The 20,622-nt window shown below is 60.5% G+C and overlaps 1 protein-coding gene across 12 annotated transcripts in view; it reads right to left on the reverse strand.

The window, feature by feature from the left end:
* Positions 1 to 20,622, reverse strand: part of RTEL1 (regulator of telomere elongation helicase 1) — a 39,244-nt gene that overhangs the window by 1,746 nt on the left and 16,876 nt on the right. For 3 of the 12 annotated variants that reach the window (XR_004262331.1, XM_032256982.1, XM_032256981.1), the window contains exons 1-27: positions 19,562 to 20,045; positions 16,111 to 16,149; positions 15,956 to 16,034; positions 14,941 to 15,038; positions 14,218 to 14,273; positions 10,223 to 10,297; positions 10,026 to 10,107; positions 8,115 to 8,247; positions 7,835 to 7,948; positions 7,708 to 7,748; positions 7,505 to 7,590; positions 7,286 to 7,363; positions 6,766 to 6,843; positions 6,263 to 6,409; positions 6,051 to 6,166; positions 5,726 to 5,849; positions 5,492 to 5,642; positions 5,077 to 5,219; positions 4,292 to 4,387; positions 3,240 to 3,438; positions 3,010 to 3,150; positions 2,138 to 2,254; positions 1,627 to 1,860; positions 1,386 to 1,541; positions 1,127 to 1,279; positions 954 to 1,032; positions 749 to 825 (exon numbers count right to left, since the gene is read on the reverse strand). Coding sequence is in view for 9 of the 12 variants with exons in the window: in XM_032256982.1 (XP_032112873.1) it covers positions 749 to 825; positions 954 to 1,032; positions 1,127 to 1,279; positions 1,386 to 1,541; positions 1,627 to 1,860; positions 2,138 to 2,254; positions 3,010 to 3,150; positions 3,240 to 3,438; positions 4,292 to 4,387; positions 5,077 to 5,219; positions 5,492 to 5,642; positions 5,726 to 5,849; positions 6,051 to 6,166; positions 6,263 to 6,409; positions 6,766 to 6,843; positions 7,286 to 7,363; positions 7,505 to 7,590; positions 7,708 to 7,748; positions 7,835 to 7,948; positions 8,115 to 8,247; positions 10,026 to 10,107; positions 10,223 to 10,297; positions 14,218 to 14,273; positions 14,941 to 15,038; positions 15,956 to 16,034; positions 16,111 to 16,149; positions 19,562 to 19,709 (3,040 nt within the window). In the remaining 3 variants the exon portion in view is untranslated. Of the gene's footprint in view, positions 1 to 83; positions 226 to 367; positions 826 to 953; positions 1,280 to 1,385; positions 1,542 to 1,626; positions 1,861 to 2,137; positions 2,255 to 3,009; positions 3,151 to 3,239; positions 3,439 to 4,291; positions 4,388 to 5,076; positions 5,220 to 5,491; positions 5,643 to 5,725; positions 5,850 to 6,050; positions 6,167 to 6,262; positions 6,410 to 6,765; positions 6,844 to 7,285; positions 7,364 to 7,504; positions 7,591 to 7,707; positions 7,749 to 7,834; positions 7,949 to 8,114; positions 8,248 to 10,025; positions 10,108 to 10,222; positions 10,298 to 13,123; positions 13,398 to 14,217; positions 14,274 to 14,940; positions 15,039 to 15,955; positions 16,035 to 16,110; positions 16,150 to 19,561; positions 20,046 to 20,622 lie in introns of those variants that run through there. The other 9 variants (XR_004262332.1, XM_032256987.1, XM_032256991.1 and 6 more) reach the window with 9 other exon arrangements.

Genomic DNA, 20,622 nt, shown 5'->3' on the forward strand with positions numbered 1-20,622 from the left:
ACCCTATATGGGCGTAGAGGGCGGGGCTGGCGTCGTCATGCCCCATGGGAACCCCTCCTTCCCCAGGCAGCCCCCTCACCCACCTGGCGCTATCCCTCCCCAGACAGGGGCCTCACCAGCCAAGGAACCACCCTTCTCAGCACCTGGGGCAGCTCCCGACCCAGCAGCCAGGCCAGATGGCCCGGGGTGTTGGTGGGTCCCTCACAAACTGCAGCTTGGCTGCAGCTGTGAGGACAAGGGCAGGGCTGAGCCCACTGTGGAGAAAGTACGTGTCACAGGGCGGGCTGGGAGGCAACTTTGCCAACTCCCTGTTCCTCTGTGCACCCTCAAGTCCCTCCACCAACCCCCAGCCATGAAAACACCATCCTGGGCACTGCCAGCAGTTTTATTAGAGAGCCCTGTCCCAAATAAAAATGGACACATGCCCACAGGGGCCTCCTTCCTGTCAGGGGCTCAGCTGGGACGCCTCTTGGGTACCACTCACAGGCTAGGAGCCAGGGAAAGTTCTGGGAAACACTTTCCCAGAAACCCACCCCAGACCCTAAGGTAGCTCAGGGCTTCTCAGAGGCAAGTCCAGATCTTGCTCCACTGCAGTGACCAACCATGGGCCCCGCCTGCCGGGCACCTGCAACAGGCCAGGCAGGCACAGGTGGGCCTGTTCTGTTGGGTGGGTTCTTGGCCCACTGGAGCTGGACAAGCAGTTGATCAAGCCACATTGGGCGTGCTGACGGCCTCCATGGGCACTCACTGGGGCTCCGGCCAGAAGACCTGCATGATGCTCTGCCTCCTGCAGGCGTTGTGGCAGGCTGGGCACGTTCTAGAGGCCTGTGGAGACAAGCAGCCTACTGGACATGCCTGCCAGGCACCACCCCCGGGCCAAGGGCCTGCCCTCTCCCCCTCAGCCCGCCACCTGAGGCCACGCCCGGCAGGGACTGCAGCAGCCAGGCACCAACCTGAAGGTGCCGTTGCCAGCAGGCCTGGCAGCGCTGGAAGTCACAGGCAGGGCACCGGAAGGGCACCACGTCCTCCGCCCTGCAGCCCCGACACACACAGCCCGCTGAGAGGGGCCCTCCTCCCGGAGCTCCCGCGGCCTGCTGCCCAGCGAGGCCTCTCCCATGAGGCTCACCCCACTCAGATGCTGCAGGCCCGTGGGGAGGTCTGGAGGACTGGCTGGGCCCTGCCGCTGAACCGTCCGCCTCCACGGCCCCCGCCGGCCTCTGTCTAAGGAAGGACGAGATCTTGCTCTGCGTCTTCCCGGCCTTCTCTGGCCATGAGGGGCCTGGAGGCAAATAAGTCAGTCTGAGGGGTGCCTGGGGCTTTGCTGCTCACTCCCAAGGTGGCATGGGGTTGGGGCGCCATCAGGAGCAGACAGGCAGGCACCCCACCTGGTCGGCGAGTCCGGTGAGCGAGCACAGGAGGCATGCCAAGGCTCTCCTCCTGGGGTCCCGGCAGCTCTGTACCCCTGTGGGGCCAGCCAGTCAGGTCTGTGCACGTCTGCAAGAAGTGCTGCTTGTGGTGTGGACGCACGAACATGCTGAACCCTGCAGGGGACTTCGCTCAGACCCTGCACGGCCCCACCCTGCCCACCACTTTCTGCGCCACCCGCTGCACCCTGGGGCCACTTGCTCTGCAGCAGGGGGAAGTCCTCGGGCCTCTCAGTGGTCAGGGCAGCCAGCACGGCCAGCACCTTGTCCAGGTCGTCATCCTGCTTGTAGGCTCTCAGCGCTGCCAGGAGCTGGCTACAGCCTGCAGACCCCAGGGCCTGGCGGGCATCTGCCAGGTAGGCACTCACGGCGCGCTGGCCCTGCTTCCCTGCTCTGCGTGCTCCAGACCCCCACTGTGGGTGGCCATCAGGGTCCCCTGGTGTGGGAGTAGCACGGCTCAGTGGCACTGGGGCGAAGGGCTGAGAGTCCCACCACCCTGCCTGCCCTTCCTCTCAGGAATTCCTGGATTGCTGCTCAGGATGGCCTTGGGGTGTGGAACCGGGGGCAGCCCCCACCAGGTGACAGCTCACCACAGCGGGGGCACCACCGGTAGCTGCAGCTCAAAGGCTCTGAGGCCACATCAGGCGCGAGCCTCGCCAAGGACTGAGGGCCCCACAAACTCGCAGGCTGCATGTGGCTCAGGAGCCAGCTACCTTTGGGGGGTGGTGTGGGGGTCAGGTGGGGCCCGCCCTGGTTCAGGTGCTCTCTGGGGTCCAGCTGCTGGGCCGCAGCCTTGGACAGGGTCAGCTTGGGATCCGGTGCCATCCTTCCTGATGAAGAGACACAGAGCCACATCTGGAAAGTTCCCCGGGGTAGGGGGCAGGGCTGGCTGAAGGGGCCTCACCCTCTTCAGACCAGGGAGGGGAAACCCAGACAGGCACACACGCAGGTGGCAGGGGCAGTGGAGGAGCCACCATCCTGCTGGACTGGGGCTGGAACAGTGGCGGGCAGAACAAAGCCCCGCTCAGGAGCCTTGGGGTGGGTAAGGTGTGAGGACACCCCAGTGAGCACCCAGTCCAGAAGGGGTCTGGGGTCTTCCCAAAAAGCTAGGCTCCCCGCTGGGGTGAACCCTGCACTAGGGGAACTCTGTGGGGCTGTCCTTAACAAGCATGAACACAGATGCTCCTGCCCCTGGAGGCTTGGACTCCACCCCAGGCAGAGGCAGGAGGAGGGAGGACAGGGTCTGGGGTTCTAGCACCCTGGCGTGTGCAGCTGACCCCCCAGGGCCATGCCTGGGGGGCAGGGGGCTATAAGAGAGACAAGGCCATGTGAGCGTTGGACAGGGCAGTGCATGGGGGGTCAGGGGAAGTGCACGGCGGGGTCAGGGGCTGTGGGAGGGACAGGGCCATGCATGGGGGGACAGGGGAAGTGCAAGGAGTTGCACAGGGTCTCCCCAATAAGTGATGCTGCTGCTGCTGGAGGTGGCCCCCATCACTCCCATACGGGAACAGAGGCACCCCAGGACCGCAGTACCACCCTGCCTTCCTCATAGGAGTCTGAGGTTCCCATAGGGGGCCCCACTTACCAGTGGGGTCCAGAGCTGGCTGTGCCCGCTGCCTTCGGGGAATGCTGTGCTCAGGCCGATAGCCACAGCTTCGTCCTGTTAGCTGGATGCAAACCTCCTCAAACTGCTGCTTGTGGTGGGGCCTCACAAACTGGTAGAAACCTGTGAAGGAAGTGTCTGTCCCGTCAGCCCCCACCACGCACAGCGGCAGCATGGCCCTCAGGGTGGGTGGCCTCTGCAGGCCAGGGCACCTTGGAGCAGGCTGTGCTTCTTGGGGTCCTCAGCAAAGAGGGGGCGGAGACAGGCCACCAGGGCAGTGAAGTCATCGGAGCCCTTGTAGTCCTGCAGGGCCTGGGTGAAAGTGGCAAAGTTGGCCTGGCTCAGCTCCTGCTTCACAGCCACCATGAAGAGCTTGGCCCTGTCCACCTGTGGACCAGCCACGGGCTCCTCCTGTAGGACACAGGCCCAAGGCTCCGTCAGGGTCAGCCTCACCATCCCACCTGGGGCTGCAGAGCCTTCCCTGGAGCACTGAGGGTTCCCTGGAACAGTGATTGCAGGGGGTGGGGTTCGGGCTGCTGCCTCAGACACTGGCTGGCTGGGTGGGCATAGGGAGGTGCTGCGGGAAGAAGGCCTTGGTGCTGGGCGGGGCTGGGCCTGTCTCGGATCACACAGTCAGAGGCTGGTAGGGAACTGAGCAGCGAATGGGCAGAGATGGGCTCTCCCTCCAGCTGGGGGTCCCGCAGGGCCCATCTCCCTCCTCCCTCAAGACCCCTGCCCCCACAGCTGATGCAGCTGAGGCTCCCAGGACGGGAGCTCACAGGAAGGGGCTTCCCATATGCAGTGCCCATCTCTGCACACCCCAAGGCAGGGGCGGCCCAGGGACTCCCCACCCAGGCCCCTCGGCAGCTACCACTTCCTGATGGCACCACCCAGTTCTTCCCAGAAGCCAAGGGACAGGGACAAAGGCTGCCGCAGTTGGGGCTTTCCAGCAGGCAGGGGGCTTCCTGGCTCCGGCTGTAACTCAGTTCTTTCATCCCAGGCTGGGAATAGGCTGCGCCCTCACATGGGGCAGGTACTCGTACACACTTAAGGGAAACGCCAGAGCCAAGCCTGCCCAAAGGTGGGGCCTGATTCCAGCTGGGAAGAAACCGCACACTTGAGCCCCCGGCCTGCCAGCATCACAGCTGCCCTGAATATCAGCTCCTGGGGTGGCTTCCCTGGTCCCGTCAGGCCACATCCCAACTTGGCTGGGGGCACCCAGGAGACCAGGAAGCCAGCACAGGTGCAGGCACTGCTCACGCACCGGGTGGCTGACCAGCCGGATCTTCCTCCTCCCTGCTCGTGGCTCCTCTGCCAGCCTCTTCTCAGGTGGGAGGGACAGGGTGGAGTGCCTGTGGGCCTGAGGAGGACATGGCTGTGGTTCCAACCACACCTTTGGGGCCCCAAAGCACCTGAGACATGTACCTGGGCCCACAGGGAAGATGGCACCCTGGGGCCCCAAGTAGCCAAGCCAGAGGCCGGAGGAGGGCTCACAGAGCACCCTGGTGAGTGGAGGCCGAGGGAGGGCTCACGGAGCACCCTGGTGACAGTGCCAGAACCCAGTCCTTTCCAAGCCACGCCACCAACTCATGAGGCTGGCAGGTGGCGTCATGTAAGAGCAGGTCCAGAGGGGAGTCTGACCACAGTGGATGGGCTGGCAGGAAGGGGACATGGGTGCCTGGTGTCTGCACCTGGGGTTCACTCCAGGGACCTGAAGGGCAGGGACGGGCAGGAAGAGGGGAACGGCTCCCAGCAGGAAGCAGGAAGAAAGCTTCTAGTCGGCCTGAGAAATTATGGGTGTCTGGGGCAAAACGCCCCAAGGAAGAAGGAACCTGGGTCCCAGCCACTGCACATTCCTGGAGAGTGCAGCCTCAGGTGTGGCCAGTGGCAGGGACGCCCGACCTTGCGTGCACTGAGCCAAGTGATGTGCCCACCAGGCAGGGGATTTACAGGGGCATGTGGGGAGGCGTCTTGAGGCCAGATGAGCAGGGTGGGGTTGGCCTCAGGAGACAGAGGGTCTGTGTCCATCCCAAGGCTCTTGAACCATACCTGCTCCTCGCCGGGGCCCCCAGCCTGCTGCTCGCTGTGCTCCAGGGCAGCCAGCAGCCCTTTGGGCCTCTGCCCGGCAGGGACAGGCTCCTGCTCATACTCCACACACAGGCTGCCCTCGGGGTCCTCAACAGTTGGCGACCCTGCAGAAGCACCCCAGTGCCCGCTGACACCCACAGGGGCCCCTGCCTGTGGGGAAGGCCCTACTGGGGAACAGTCCCAGTATTTGGGGGACCCTGCCTAGGAGGGTCCTGGGGGGCATCCTTGCCTGGGGCATTCTCTGCCTGTAGGGGAGGGTTCCAGCCCCTAGGGGCCCTACCCTGGGAGGGAGCAACAGCCTTTGCAGGTGGGAGGGACGGTGCATAAACCCAGGTGAGCCGCCTCAACCCGGGCACCTGGCACCACCCGCCTGTACCTGAGGGCTTCTGCTTCAGGCTGGGGACATGCAGGTCCAGACTCTTAGCTTTCCTGGTGGAAAGGAGGGCGCCAGGCGACTTGGCCACCCTGACATCATCATCTTTCTCACTCAAGCTGGATGCTGCAGCCCGGGGGGCCGGTGCTGGCATCTGCAGAACCGTGGGGGTGGGTGGGCCTGTTTCTGGCCCCTCTGGGGACAAGACCCTCACCCCCTCCCAGGGCAGGAACTCACACTTCGCTCAGCAACACGGAAGAACTGGACCACGTCTCGGATGACGTGGCCAAAGTTGTCGTACACCCTGACATGGGGGCGTACCCAGGAGGGCAGCTGGGCTCTGGCATCGGCAAAGGCGAACCTGGGGGGGGGGGCACAGCCTTGCCGCTTTGCCCACAGCCACTTCTGGGGCTCAGTTCACCAATGTGAAGACCCTCATCTGCCTGCAGGGGCCCCAGGCTGACCCAGAGTAGCCAGAGAGGCTCTGGGGGAGGTGGGGCCTCATAGGGGGAGGGAGAGTCCAGGGGCCCAGTTGGGGGAGGGAGCCTCCCTGGGCCTGCACCTGTGGTCACAGAGGAAGACAGCCCCGTAGTCCTGGCGGTGCCGGATCACTCGCCCGATGGCCTGGTTCACAGCCCTGGACGCCTGCTGCCGGTACCATTCCTGCCCAGAGAGAAACTGTGGGGCCAGTGGGCTGTCATGGCAGCTCAGTCACGGGGGGAGGGGCTCAGTCACCAGGCCGCCTTACCCCAGCCCCACCTTGCTGCAACTCACCTGGCCCCCAGCCCCACCCTGGCCCTTCATCTCATCCAGGAACTGCATCTTGAGGACAACCCGGGGATCCATGCGCGGGGGGTATGGGAGGCCCGTGATGATCACACCACGGCCATTCGTGTCTGAGAAGTCCAGCCCCTCGCTGGCCTAGGGGACAGGCCAGGGAGCTGCCTGGGGCTGGGCTGGCGCCTCTCCTCTGGCTGCCCACACCCAGCCCGGCCACCTTCCCCGAGGCACCATCCCAAACCAGGGGTAAGAGAAAGCCCCATCTGTGGATCAGAACCCCACTTGGGGTCCACAGTTCCTTGTGGCGAGGAACCTCCTGCATCCTACCTGCCCCTGGCCCTGAGCAGGACCTGCTCCCAGCAGGGCCAGCAGTGCTGCGCTCTTGTGGAACCCGAGGAGGGGACCAGGCAGCCCTCAGGGCACAGAGTCTGCTGGGGAGCCATGAGCACCCACCAGGGAACAGGCAACCACATCAGGGCGGAGGCCAGAGGGCTCACCTTGCCCCGGCACACAGCCAGGAAGGCGGCGCCGGTGGACCCGGGAGCGGTGACCCTCTCGTAGTAAGCACTAATGGTCTAGAAGGAGAGTCGGTCAGACTGAGCCTGGAGCCCACCCCTGGCTCCTTCCTCCCCTATGAGGAAGACCCAGGTCTCATCCTCCAAGATGAAGGATCATCCTAGCCAGGAAGGTCAATCGGGGTCTGGAGGCTTCTTCCTGGCACGGATCCCGGGCTGACCCCGCACCTGCTTAATGCTTCCCAGAAAACATGGGGAACCCCAGGGCTAGAGTGGCTGGCTGGGACTAGTCAGACAGGAGGGCCACCATCACCACACCCACCCAGTGCTGGGGTCTTTCTAAGAGGCAACACCCAGAGCCAGGAAGGAAACACAGGAGCCCTGAAGAGGCAGCCGGGAGCCAGCCAGGGCCAGGGTCAGGACTGGTGGTCAGCCTCAGGAAGGCCGTGAGGAGCAGGGGAGGCATGGGGGAATGGGCCCAGAGCCCCGGCCACGTGCCGACCTCAGAGAAGCTGACTTTGCTCCTGGGTTCCACAAACAGTGGCTTCAGTGCCTCTATCTTCCTGGCCAAGTCTCGGGCCTGGGAGAGGAAGAGGCAGGGACACAGTAGGCCTGGTTACCCCGCCATCTGATGAGGGCAGGCAGGGGCTGTGGCCACCACCTGCTCTGTGCTCCAGCCCTGCCCTCGCCCACCCTGCCCAGGACACTGGGAGAGACGCACCCGCCAGAACTCCAGGCTTTTTTCCATGACGGGATAAGAAGGGAAGAAGACGAGGAGCCCGCAGGGGACCACGCGGGCGATGTTGCCTGCAAGTGCCGTAGCCAGGGTCAAGGCAGGGGCGGGCGTCTGCGGGGTCCCTACCAGCTCCTGGGAGCAGGGGTCCAGGATTCGGGATGGGCACAGCTGGGGCACAGGGAACTCACCCAGAGCCTTCCCCAGGGAGGACAGGCACTCCTCAGAAAACCTGCAGAGCGGAGAGGCCACTGCTCAGGGCCTGGGGCTCAGCACCCCCACCTCCCACCCTAGCAGGGCCCAGGGACAGGCCCTTACCGCCTGTCAAACGCAGAGCTCAACTGGGCTCCGTCCGGGCCTCTGGGGACGACCCCTACCCAGATCTGGTGCTTGTCAATGATGTGTGGGTTCTCCAGGCAGACTGGGAAAGGGCTGAGCATGGCCAGTGGGAGCAGACAGTGGGGAAATGTACCAGCACCCCTTTAGCCCGTGAGGCCCGAGACCCCAGCACCCCCGCTCATGGGGACCCCCCAGCACCCCCACCCCACTGGCATCACCGGCGTCACCAGTGCTGAGGCCCCTGGCAGGGTGGCCGTACATCTGCATCTCCAGGGCAAAGGAGGACACCGGGGCCAGCGTGCCGCTGGTGAGGATCAGGGCGCGGACGCCCTGGCGGACCAGCTCGCGCATGCTGTGGCCAGGACTGAAGCACCAGTAGCTCAGCACCTTCCCTGCGGGTGGCAGGCGGGGGGTGCAGGGTGTGAGGACGGGACTGGGGGCCTGACCGCCTGCCTCTCTGCCCATCACCCTCTCCACCCATTGCCATCAAGCAAGTGAGCCGCCCGAAGCCACCCAGGCCCAGTGTGCAGAAGTCAGAACAAAGAACACTGCCCTAAGTGTGAGTGAAGCCTGCCAGCTGGGGGCCACTCTTGGGGGTCCTGGGAGTAGGAGGCGACCCCAGGCAGATACTGGGGACACCTCCAGAGAGGTCAGCCCACTCTAACACTAAACTTCTCCAGAAATGGTGACATGGGGCTCAGGGCAAGGAGCCCATCCTGCTAAGAGCACACGGGAAGGAAGCAGCCAGCGCCCGTATTCCAAGGAAGCGCAGCGGAAGAGGGACGGCCTGGAAGCGGGAAAGTGTGCGCAGGCCTCCGAGATGCGTCAGCAGGGAACAACGTCACTGGTTCAGGGGAGTTCCCAGAAGTGGCTGACCGGCTGGCCGAGGCGGCCGTGGCCTGCGGAGGAGGCTGAGCCTGTGTGTGCACTGGAATTTGGGAATCCACACGGTGCTAGCAGAATGACTGTGACGCTAAAGTCAAGAGTGGGCCGGCAGGGACAAAGCACCTTCCCTAACAAAGGCAACACGGCTTCCTGGGGCTGAATGTGCCCTGTGACGAGGAACCCCCCCCCACCTCCCCCACAACTTGCCTCCCCACCTCTAGGAGCTCATTTCCTACAAACGCCCAACACAGGGAGTGGCTGCTTCTGAGAAGTCAATGGAACAAATTCCAGGCCCTGGGGATCTGCGCGCTGCCAGCTGCCTCAGGCACGGGCTGCCTCCCGTAACCCCAGCTGCGTGAGGGGCTGGTCTCCCTCACAGGATGGAGCCTTCCCGCTGGACAGGCCTTGCTGCAGGCCATCACTGAGCAGTGTCAAGCCACCGGCACTGATGCCCCCCCAGCCCTTCCCTTTCGGCTCCTCCAGGCAGACTCAAACCACTGCAACCACACTTGGGGCTGCCTGAGCCAGGGCCATGTTGTGCCACTGTGGTTTGGCAGATGGCAGCAGACACAGAACGTGCCAGAGAGGGATGAGCCAAGCCCAGGGACAAGGCCCCACTGGGGCACAAGGAAGGAGCAGTAGCTCCGCCACTGCAGCTGTGAAGCCCCCCACTGGACACCACACAGTGGGGGTGGGGCCAGACACACCCCAAGAATGGAGGGCTCTGGACACAGAGCTGAGGGGACACTCACAGATCCCATCCACATGGCATCCCCAGTAGCTCCGACTCCAAGAGCCAGAGTGTGGGAAGCCTCGGGGCCTGTGCTCGCCATGGGCTTCGGGCAACGGGGTTGGCCAGGCAGCCTTCGGATGGGACCGAGGCTTGGTCGAGGGTCTCCCGGCAGCTCAGGGACCGGCCAGGTGCCAGGTAGAGGCCGGCGTGAGAGCTGGGCCTCACTGCGCAGGTCTGTGCTGACCGCCTGGGCATAAATGAGCGTGTCCTGGCAGAGAGGCCTGACTGGACTGTGGCTCTGCCGCCACCAACCACGTGACTTCGGGCAGGTCATGGCGCTATCAGGCCCTCTCCTAGGTCTGTTTAAAAATCTGGCTAACTCCAGTTTTCAGAGTGGCAGTGAGGCGAGGCTCTCAGGAGGCTTGGACATGGAGAAGGTGGCCAGGCCCAGAGGGGCAGGAGACCCCCGGCTGGCCGCATGCCTAGCCATGGCATGGTGGTGCCGGATGCCGCTCCTGGGCAGGTGGGGAGTGCGTGGACCCAGGTCCATACCTGGCTTTCTGGCTGCAGTGGTGCTCCAGGCGTCAGACCGCTGAGCTGCCCTCCGGTGACCGGCATCAGGATGGATGTGTACCTGGGGGGACAGGACCAGGTGTGTGGAGCCCTGCCCACGTCCTGGGGGCCGCCCCTTACTGTTCAGGTCCATGGGACCCCCACCTCCACCTGCCTCCTGGAGGGGGGTCCCCTACCTTATAGGACCGTAAGGCCCCCAGCCCCTCCAGGAAACCAGGGCCGCCCTCAGAGGGGTCCACACTGAACACGATCTGAAAGGAAGAGGAAGCGCAGCCCCGTCAGGAGCCTGAGCCCAGAGCCCAGAGCCCTGCAGGGTGCACAAGCGTCCCCAGGGCACGGAGCCCTAGAGGCCACCCGACCTTCCACAGCACTAGCCCCACACATGGAAGGCCAGACAACACCCGGGGGTCATGGGTTTACCAACCCCTGCCGCCATGTAGTGCCAGGCCAAGGGACAAGACCTGGCACCTGCCTGATGCCTCCTTGAGCAGTGTCCCAGTGAGCTCTGTGTTCCCCACACACAGTCCACCTCCACGCACTGGAAATGCAGCAGCCAGCAGGGCCTCTCCTTGCCAACGGGCCCCGCCCTCCTCTCTGTGTCCCTGAGGGCCCCAAATTAATCTAGAAATTCAACGTGGCCTAGTATGGTGGCGCACACCTGTAATGCCAGCACTCTGGGAAGCCGAGAGAAGCAAACTGCTTGAACCCAGCATTTCTGAGACCAGCCTGGGCAACATGGTGCAACCCCAGGGTCTCTACCAAAAAAAAAAAAAAAAAAATAGAAAAAGTAGCCAGGCATGGCGGCATGTGCCCGTGGTTCCTGCTGCTCGGAAGGCTGCGCTGAGGCTGCGGTGAGCCGTGACGGTGCCACTGCACTCCAGCCTGGGCGACAGAGACCCCGACTGAAAAACAGTCAACACACTCCAGTCACTGCACTCCAGCCTGGGCGACAGAGACCCCGACTGAAAAACAGTCAACACATTCCAGTCAAAATCACAGCCAGATTTTTAAAGGAAGTCAACACGCTGACTCCAAGAAGCATTGTGGAGAACATGTGAAGGCAGGCTGAAAGAGCAAGAGGCCAGGCGCGGTGGCTCACACCTGCAGCCCCAGCGCTCCGGGAGGCCGAGGTGGGTGGATCACCTGAGGTCAGGAGTTTGAGAGCAGCCTTGCCAACATTTAGTGAAACTGTCTCTACTAAAAATAAACGAATAAATACAAACAAACAAAAACAAGAACAAATTGGTTGTGGCTGACACCAGGACTTCTGACAAAACACGGTCAACAAACACGTGAGGAAAACGGCAGTGCAGCAGGTGCTCTGTGGAGTCGGGAAAAGCCGAGCAGCTCGGTCGGCGCAGAACCACCGGCCTGGCGTGCTGGGAAAAATCAAGGTGGATCCTGCCTTTCACACCCCCACAGGTGCCGTCAGAAGGCATGGAAGCCCAGACACTGAGCTTGTCGCGCTGCAGTGCAGTTTGGAAAACACACAAGACGAGGTTTATCATCTTGGTTGAGAGGCACAAGCTCAGGACAAAAATCTGACACCAAGGAAATGTCCGTTCACCAAACCTGTCATGACAATGGAAAAAGGCCAGCAAGACCTGTGGTCAGGCGTGGGTCTCTCTGAACTCACGGGGAACCATGCACATCAATGGGAAATGGACGGGAGAAAGCACGTGACCACCATTCCCAGAAACGGAGCCGCAAACAGCCAGAACAGGAACGCAAAGCCCGTAACAGGCCAGCAGAGTGGCCACGTCAGCCAAGCCACTGCCGCTAGAACCCTGGAGACAGACACACAGCAGGGATGTGGCACGCGTGTGAGCAGACACCGCGTCTGGAACATAGACCTGGCAAGGCAGGGGGATTTGTGCACACGTGTGGTGCATGTTTTTTTTTTTCACTGTTTCCCAAAGAACGGTGCATGTACTATGCATACAAGTGCGTGGGCCTGGGTATGCACAGGAGAGAGAAACCTCCTCCCATTCCTTCCTTCCTTCCCAGCTATTTTCACTGGCAAGACAGTGAAACACAGGGCTTTGCCTCTTACCCAAGCACTGGCCTACAGGGAGGGATGAAAATAACAGAACGAATTCACCGTGACACTGGTGGCTGCCGTGAGCAGGGGCTGAGGCTGCCTCAGGAAACAGCTCACTTCGAAAATCCCTGTGCTGGGGAGGCACAGAAGCTCTTGCCTATAATCCCAGCACTTTGGGAGGCCAAGGTGGGCAGGAGTTTGAGACTAGCCTGGGCAACATGGAAAGAGCCCATCTCTACAAAAAACATTTTTTTAATTAGCTAAGCGTGGTGGTGCATGCCTGTGTTCCCAGCTACTCAGCCAGCTGACACAAGAGAATGGCTTGAACCCAGGAGCTCGAGGCTGCAGTGAGCTGTGATCAAACCCCTGCACTCTAGCTGGGGTGACAGACCGAGACCCTATCTTTAAAAAATAACAAAAATCCTCCTGTGCCTCCGCCCCAGGGAAGCCTCAGGCACAGAGGAATGGGGGACCCAGCAGTCTCAAAGGGGCTGGCCTAGCGGCAGCTGACCCCAACACAAGCCAGCCCTGCCCAGAGTTCGCCCCCAGCTAAGTTATGACTCCCCAGCACCCACCGGCCCTGCCCGGAGTTCGCCCCCAGCTAAGCTCTGGCTCCCCAGCACCCACCGGCCCTGCCGGGAGTTTGCCCCCAGCTAAGCTGTGCATCCTACATCCTCATTCTGGGACCACCAGCCTCACTCTGCCCCCAAGGTCACCTGTAACTCAGGGCTGCAAGCCCGACCCAGCACCCACCCCGTAAGCACTGCCCACGCCTGCCCTGCACACCCATGTCCCCACAGGAGCACCCGCAGGGCTCAGGAACAGTGGCAGTTGAGCACTGTGCTCGGTTGTTCATCCCCCCAGGGCTGGGCAGACCTGAGTCATCTCTCAGCGGCTAATGAGAGCAGCAGCCAAAGGATATTCTAAACCAGTGGAGCAGGGTTTGGTTCCAGTGTGGACGAGAGGGAAGACTTTTCCATAAGTGGAGCCTGGGAAGCCACATTCCAGGGAGGGGAAGGTTGCCACCAGCACACACCTGCTCTCTAGGCCCTGGTGCCGCAGGCTGCCTGGTCTGGCCATATGCTGCAGGTGCTCTGCAGCGACCTGACAAGGAAGCAGGTCTGCCTGGCAGGTACACGGCCTCTGGCTTAAAGAGCCAGCCATACTCCAGGCAAGACAGCACAGCGGCCCTTGGCAGGCAGGAGCCACAGAGAGGGCGTGTGTGGGTCCTGGGATACCGTGCCTTTGGGGAGGAGCTGGGAGGACAAGGCAATGCTCCTGCCAGCCCCACCTGCCACACAGAGAAGACACAGGCTACAGGCTGTGGTGTCACTGGCTGCAGAGATGGCCAAGGTGGAGAGGGCTGAGCCTGGGCCCCACCACCCCGTGCCCACCACACCTGCTCCCTGCCCAGGCCTCACGCCTGCTCAGAGCTGCATCTGTGAAGGAGAAGGCAGCACCTGGCTGTCCGGCAGCATGGACAGAGCACTGCAGCATGGGCACAGGCCGGCCATACGTCCCAGGGTTCTTCTGCAGCCTCCCCAGCTTGAGCACCACAAAGGCCAGACAGACACTCATGAAGCTGTCACAGAGCTGGACAGCCCCGGCCAACCCCACCACGACCTCACGTGGCCAGGAGGTGTAGTGTGGGCAGCACACAGGCAGCCTCACACAGCTCCATACGGCCACCTGTCCCGATTTCACCAAAGACTCATGGCCTCCCAGTCAGGGACTTCAGGGTCTGCTTCTAAAAACTCAGCAAGGCCCAGGAGAGGCAAGAGTGTGCCCAGAGCACCTAAAAATGGGGCTTGCCCTCCACAAACCCAACAAGCACCTCTGCATCAGGGAAAGCAGGTGCAGGCGCTGCTACAGGCATGGAGCCAGGAGCAGACCTCACACGGACACGATCCCTAAGGAGCCACGTGCCACCAGACCTCGCCCTCCACCATCCCTGCTCTCCCAGTGTGGGCTCAGGGCACGGGAAAGGTGCTGTGGGTTTGCCAATTAGAAACATGTGGCAGGGGGCCTTTGTCCCCTCCCCAAATCTAGAATCAGTAACAAGTACAGCAGGAGAAGGCACCCGCCCAGCTTCCATTGGGGAAGGAGATGTCACAGAGGAGCAGGCCCCACCTGGATGATGTCCGCCAGCTTCTGCAGTCCAGCTGTGTTGGTGAACACTCCAGCACCTAGGGGGCAGCAGGGCACTGACACCCACATCACAGGCAGGGGAGGCCCTGGCCCCGACCCCTTTAGCCATGAGCCAGCTCAGCTCCAGCTCCTGCATGATGGGGACCCAGGGTGGGTCGCAGCACCCACTCAGGGCAGGCAGCTCGCCTGCTCTTCCCAGCAACCAGGAGAGAAGCCAGGCAGGGACAGTCTCCAGGGGGGTCAGTGGAGCTTGAAAAGAGGCTCTATGGTCAAATAAGGGTTGAAGCAGCAAGAGCCACCCTCCCCAGCACCCAGGAGTGCAGTAAAGACCCCACTGGGTCTGGCATCTCAAACCAAAGCAGCCCATGGGGACACTGTCCCTCAAAGCCTCTGGACCCCACAACCCTGAGCAGAAGCAGGATTTGGGTGGCATGGAAAAGCCAGAGGGCCCAGAACCCAGCTAGGGCCTCGGGCTGCTCTTCCTTAAAAGGGGAATAATGGGATGAGGCTGCAGAACTACGGCTCTACAGCAGTTGGCAAGTGGCACTCATGCTGCCATGTCCCAATCGGAAGGCGAGGCTCAGCGGACCTGTTCCTGCTGACGGCTGACAGCAGGTGCGGCCGGGGGCTTGCGTGCCAGGATGGAAGGCCTGCACCCCGCCGCCCCACACTGGCCTGCACTGAAGACCCCACCCCAGCACTCACGTCCTGCCAGGTGCTGGATGATCTGGTCCAGCGAGTCCAGGATGCAGCCCTTGGTCTGAAACGTGAGCTGGGCTTCAGCAAACAGCTCAAAGATGTAGCTGCCGAGGAGAAGGCAAGCTTGGGCCTGGCGCCGGGGCGGAGACCTGGCTGCGGCTTTGGGAGCTTAAGGCAATGGCCATGTAAGTTTCCTTTCCTCGGAAACAAACTGAGCCGTCCAGGGGATGCCAGTACGGAAGGTGAGAGGTGGAGAGAGGAGACCTGGCCAGCAGGAGAACAGCCACAAGGGCAGGGGCCGCCCACTGGAGGGGAGGGATGGGGTTGCTGGGAGGTTGTCAGGGGCTTCTGGGAGGTGGTGGCAGAGTCCCCAGAGCTTTGGAAAATGACAGTGATGGGAGCAGCAGAAGCTACAGGAGGGGCCCATGGGGGTCCAAGGTGGCCAAGGAGCCAGGTCAGAGCCTTGGGCCTTACGCTGAGGACACTGGCTCCACCTGGAAGCAACTGGGAGCCCCCACAAGGTCGGCGCTCAGGGCCCAGAATGCGCTCCGCCTTGGTGGCTGTGTGTTGAGGAGAGCCCCCATGCAGGCCCAGCCCTGACTCCTCATCTGCCTGCAGGACAGACGATGAACCCTGCTGCCATGGCTGCGAGGACTAGAGCCCCACAGAGCATTCAGAATGTTCCGGGCCTCCCGGAGTCCACAAGAGGTGGCAGCTGGGACATGCACGGTCCTAACGATAAGGGCTTGTTCTAACAGGCCCCTGTGCTGCAAACGAAGGGCTGGAGCAGGGTCCAAGGAAAGGCCTGGCAGGGGAGAAACTATGGAAGACCCAGGGCCTGTATGGGAGCGTGTGCTGCTGCTCTCAACGTCTCAACAAGTAATATAAAGCGGGCGCTCCTGCTGGGTCTCACAAAGGGAAAACAGAACTCACTGGTGTGTGGGGACCCAGGACTGCAGCACGGCCTGTCTCTAGCTCCAGGCTGGGCCTGCAGTGACGTGGCTCCCTCCTCGCCTCTCACCTCCCTGGCTTGGTGACTCCACTGTTGTCTCCAGGCAGTTCAATGGCATCGATGGCCCCCTCCAGGCGGAGCAGAATCACTGTGGGTTGAGGGGGTGTCAGGGGAGGCCTCACCTAGCTCCAAGGAGGTAGGAAGGGCGGGAGGGCAGCACTTACTCTTCAGCTTTGCAATGTCTTCCAGCTCCATGTTCAGTCCTGCGTAAGAGAAAAGCAGCAAAAGCACAGTTCACGCTCGTTCCAACAACCGTGCCCGTAACAGGATCCCTGGCAGGGAAGAAAGGACAGCAACAAGGGAAGGAAGAGGCTCCGTGGAATCCGTGCAGGCCAGATCCGAACTGGAGACACCAGAGAAGCAGGAGATATTTTCTCTTTATTTATTTATTTTTGAAACACTGGATCCCATGAATGCGATTCACACACAGCATTCATCCCGCCTCTCCTGCGTGAACGGGACCACAACCGGCGTTCATCCCGCCTCTCCTGCGTGAACGGGACCCCACCCGGCGTTCATCCCGCCTCTCCTGCGTGAACGGGACCCCACCCAGCGTTCATCCCGCCTCTCCTGCGTGAACGGGACCCCACCCAGAGTTCATCCCGCCTTTCCTGTGTGAACAGCACCACACACAGCTGATGTGACGCAGACCACTGTCCTAAATTATTCCTGCTAACGACTAAGCTGTGGAATTAGCATACTACCATCTTTCAGCCCCCAATAATTAACAGATCCAGGTGTTCAGCAGCAACACTGTTAGCATCAGAAGAGAACGGAAACAGGATACTGTGATATGCCTGATAGGGCATCATCCCACCTGGAGCCCTGCAAAACGCAGCCCAAGTCTAACTGGGCTCTCAAGCTACCTAATGCCAGGTGTGGTGGCTCATGCCTGTAATCCCAGCACTTTAGGAGGCCGAGGCAGGCGGATCTCGAGGTCAGGAGTTTGAGACCATCCTGGCCAACATGGTGAAACCCCGTCTCTACTAAAATACAAAAAATTAGCCAGACGTGGTGGTGTGCGCCTGTAGTCCCAGCTACTTGGGAGGCTGAGGCAGAAGCAGCTTGAACCCGGGAGGCAGAGGTTGCAGTGAGCCGAGATCACGCCACTGCACTCCAGCCTGGCGACAGAACAAGACTCCTTCTCAAAAACAAACAACAAACAAAACAAAACCACCTAAATGCACCGGGAACTCGTGTGACTGCCCCTCTCGTACACAGATTAGACTCCTGCCCAAGTGTAACAGGCTCTCAAACCACCTAAGTGCAGAGAAGACGTGGGAACCGACAGGACTTCCCCTCCCGTACAGATTCAGACCCTCAGGGTAAACGGCCTGGGCTCTTCAATAAATAAAGTGTGAGGAAAAGAATGGACCCTGCTGAGCATGGTGGCACACGCCTGTAGTCCCAGGAGTTTGGCAGGCTGAGGCAGGAGAATCACCTGAGCCCAGGAGGTGGTGGCTGCAGTGAGCTGTGACGGCACCACTGCTCTCCAGCCTGGGTGACAGAGCGAGACCCCATCTCCAAAGGGGTGGGCAATGAACAGGGGTGAAAACTGAAGCTCCAGTCCTGAATGAGACAGAAGCAGCGTCCCCCACCACATGTCCCCCACGAGATTCAACAAAAAGCCCTGCACTTCAAGCAACTACCAAAACTGGAGAGTGGAGAAGGGAAACAGTGGTGATGGGGTGGGTGGCTGGTTTCTCACACGTTATATAACCTGGCCGAGGTGCTAGGAACCTTGCAACCTGGAAACACCATAGGCACAAACCAAAAACAGCCCGAGAAACGTCCTCTCTTCCAGCCAAAGGACCAGGAAGAGGACAGCCTTCTTGCTGGACAGAACTCTTCTGACCCAATCTGTCCCCCTTCCAAGTGACCACCACAAAGAGGCTGCAGCTCACCCCCCGTGATGCACTGTGGCCACGGACTATGCCATGTGCACGAGCAAACATCAGCAAAGAGGTGGCACTCCCCTCCCCGACGAAACAGCAGCTGCAGACACGGGAAGGAGACCTGTCACTCTCCCTACCCTGAGCCAAGCAAAGCATGGAAAGAGGTGGCCGTCTGCTCCCAGTTAGAGAGACAGGGTTGGGGGACCATGAGAGGAGGGAAGTGGAGCATTCAAAGTCCCAGGAACCCCTTCCCCTACTGCAGCACCCTGCGTGGCAGTCTTGAGAGCCGGTGGCAGTGGTATGCACCTGCTGTCCCAGCGCTTTAAGAGGCTGAGGTGGGAAGATCCCGTCAACCCAGGAGACCGAGGCTACAGGGAGCTGTGATCGTGCATTCCAGCCTGGGTCACAGAGTGAGACCCTGTCACTTAAATATGTGTATATACATACCACGGGACCCTAAAGCCAGAACACCTGAGCACTTCTGTGCTAAACAAATGACAAGTTTGAGAGCTCTCTCTCTACCACGCAGCAGCCTTGGTGAGGGGGTGAGGACGGGGCTGCCCAGGGTCCAGGGTCCCCATGGTGTCCGTCCACACGTGTGATTTTAAAGGAAAACGGGGGAAGCTGACGCTGTTTATACCCAGAGATGGTCACGTCAAAGTAGTGTCACAGCAGAAGAACATATGGAAATATTCACAGACTCCTAGTCAGCTGTTTACAGAGACCATGTAGAAAATACAGACCAACGCAGGGTGCAGCGGCTCACACCTGTAATCCCAGCACTTTGGGAGGCTGAGGCAGGTGGATCACCTGAGGTCAGGAGTTCAAGACCAGCCTGGCCAACATGGTGAAACCCTGTCTCTACTAAAAATACAAAAAATTAACTGGGTGTGGTGGCGGGCACCTGTAATCCCAGTTACTCAAGAGGCTGAGGCATGGAATCGCTCGGACCCGGGAGACAGAGGCTGCAGTGAGCAGAGACTGTGCCACTGCACTCCCGCCTAGGCGATAAGAGCAATACTCCATCTCAGAAAAAAAAGAAAGAAAGAAAGAGAATATGGACCAAATGAACACATCTATAAAGGATTTCCATGTGTGCCATGACCAGTGCTGTATGAAAATACGCCTCTGGACAAATGCTGGGAAGGAATCCACAGCACAGCAAGTGACATGGCAGCAGATTCGCAGGTCATTTAAAAATGCAAAATGCACTTACAGTGAATATATTTAGTTTTCCCTTTTTTTTGAGATGGCCTTACTCTGTCGCCCAGGCTGGAGAGCAGTGAAGCCATCTGGGGCAACCTCTGCCTCCCAGGCTCACGCTCCTCCCACTTCAGCCTCCAGAACAGCTCAGACCACAGGCGCACACCACCACACCTGGCTAAGTTTCTGGTAGCGGCCAGGTTTTGCTCTGTTGCTCAGGCTGGTCTCAAACTCCTGGCCTCAAGCGATGTGGTTTTCCAATTTTACATAGTAGAGGCCAAGTTGATACTGGCTGGGAGAAGACGTCTTCAGAAAATGCCAGAACTACTGAACAATAACGGCCCTTCCACGGTCTACAGGACCCTGAACAATTCACACCCAGGAAGCCTCTGAGAGAAGCTGATGCCATGCAGTGCCAGCCTGTGTAGTGCCCAGGGAGACCACACACAGTCACAGGGCAGGCTGCCACCCACGGCAGCCTGGGGCTCAGGACCCAGGAGCCTGGCTGTGAACGCACCTGAGCTGGGGGTGTCCGCGCTGAACTCCGGGTGGGGATCGCCCTGCTGCGCTGCCTTGGTTTGCTCCTCCAGCACCCGGTCTATGACGTCCAGTCCTGAAGCCAGGTCATGGGGGGTAAGGTCAAATGATGCCGATTCTTCACACATCTTCTCCTGGAGGCCAACCACACCCGAATCACCACAGAACAGGACATGATCGGGGGTTCCAGGAAGCAGAAATGGGTGGGGGTACAGAAGGCACAGGAAGCTGACAGCCAAGTCCCCAAAGCCATGTCCTGGAGTCTCTGAGGCCAGGTCACAAGCAGGTCCAAACACAACTGTCTGGCCAATGTTTAGAAACGATTATTTCAGGCCGGGCACGATGGCTCACACCTGTAAATCCAGCACTTTGGGAGGCCGAGACAGGCAGATCACTTGATCTCAGGAGTTCAAGACCAGCCTGGGCAACGGTGCAAAATCCCTTCTCTACAAAAAATACAAAAATTAGCCAGGCATGGTGATGTGCCCCTGTAGTTCCAGCTACTTGGGAGGCTGACTTGAACGCAGCAGGCGGAGATCGCAGTGAGCCAAGATTGTACCACTGCACTCCAGCCTGGATGACAGAATGAGATCCTGTCTCAAAAAACAAACAAATAATGATTGTTTCACTTGAGTTGCCAACATTTTTTTTTCTTTGAGACGGAGTCTTGCTCTGTCACCGGGCTGAAGTACACTGGTGTGATCTCAGCTCACTGCAATCTCCATCTCCGGGGTTCAAGCAATTCTCCTGCCTCAGCCTCCCGAGCAGCTGGGACTATAGGCAAGTGCCACCATGTCCAGCTAATTTTTTTGTATTTTTAGTAGAGATGAGGTTTCACCACGTTGGCCAGGATGGTCTTGATCTCTTGACCTCATGATCCACCTACCTTGGTGTCTCAAAGTGCTGGGATTACAGGCGTGAGCCACCATGCCCAGCCAACGTTTTTTTTTTTTTGGGACGGAGTTTCACTCTTGTTGCCCAGGCTGGAGTGCAATAGCGCGATCTCGGCTCACCGCAACCTCCGCCTCCTGGGTTCAGGCA

This window comes from Sapajus apella, unplaced genomic scaffold (genome assembly GCF_009761245.1).
Source record: "Sapajus apella isolate SASKATOON/1434 unplaced genomic scaffold, GSC_monkey_1.0 scaffold96, whole genome shotgun sequence".
Classification (NCBI taxonomy): Eukaryota; Metazoa; Chordata; class Mammalia; order Primates; family Cebidae; genus Sapajus; species Sapajus apella.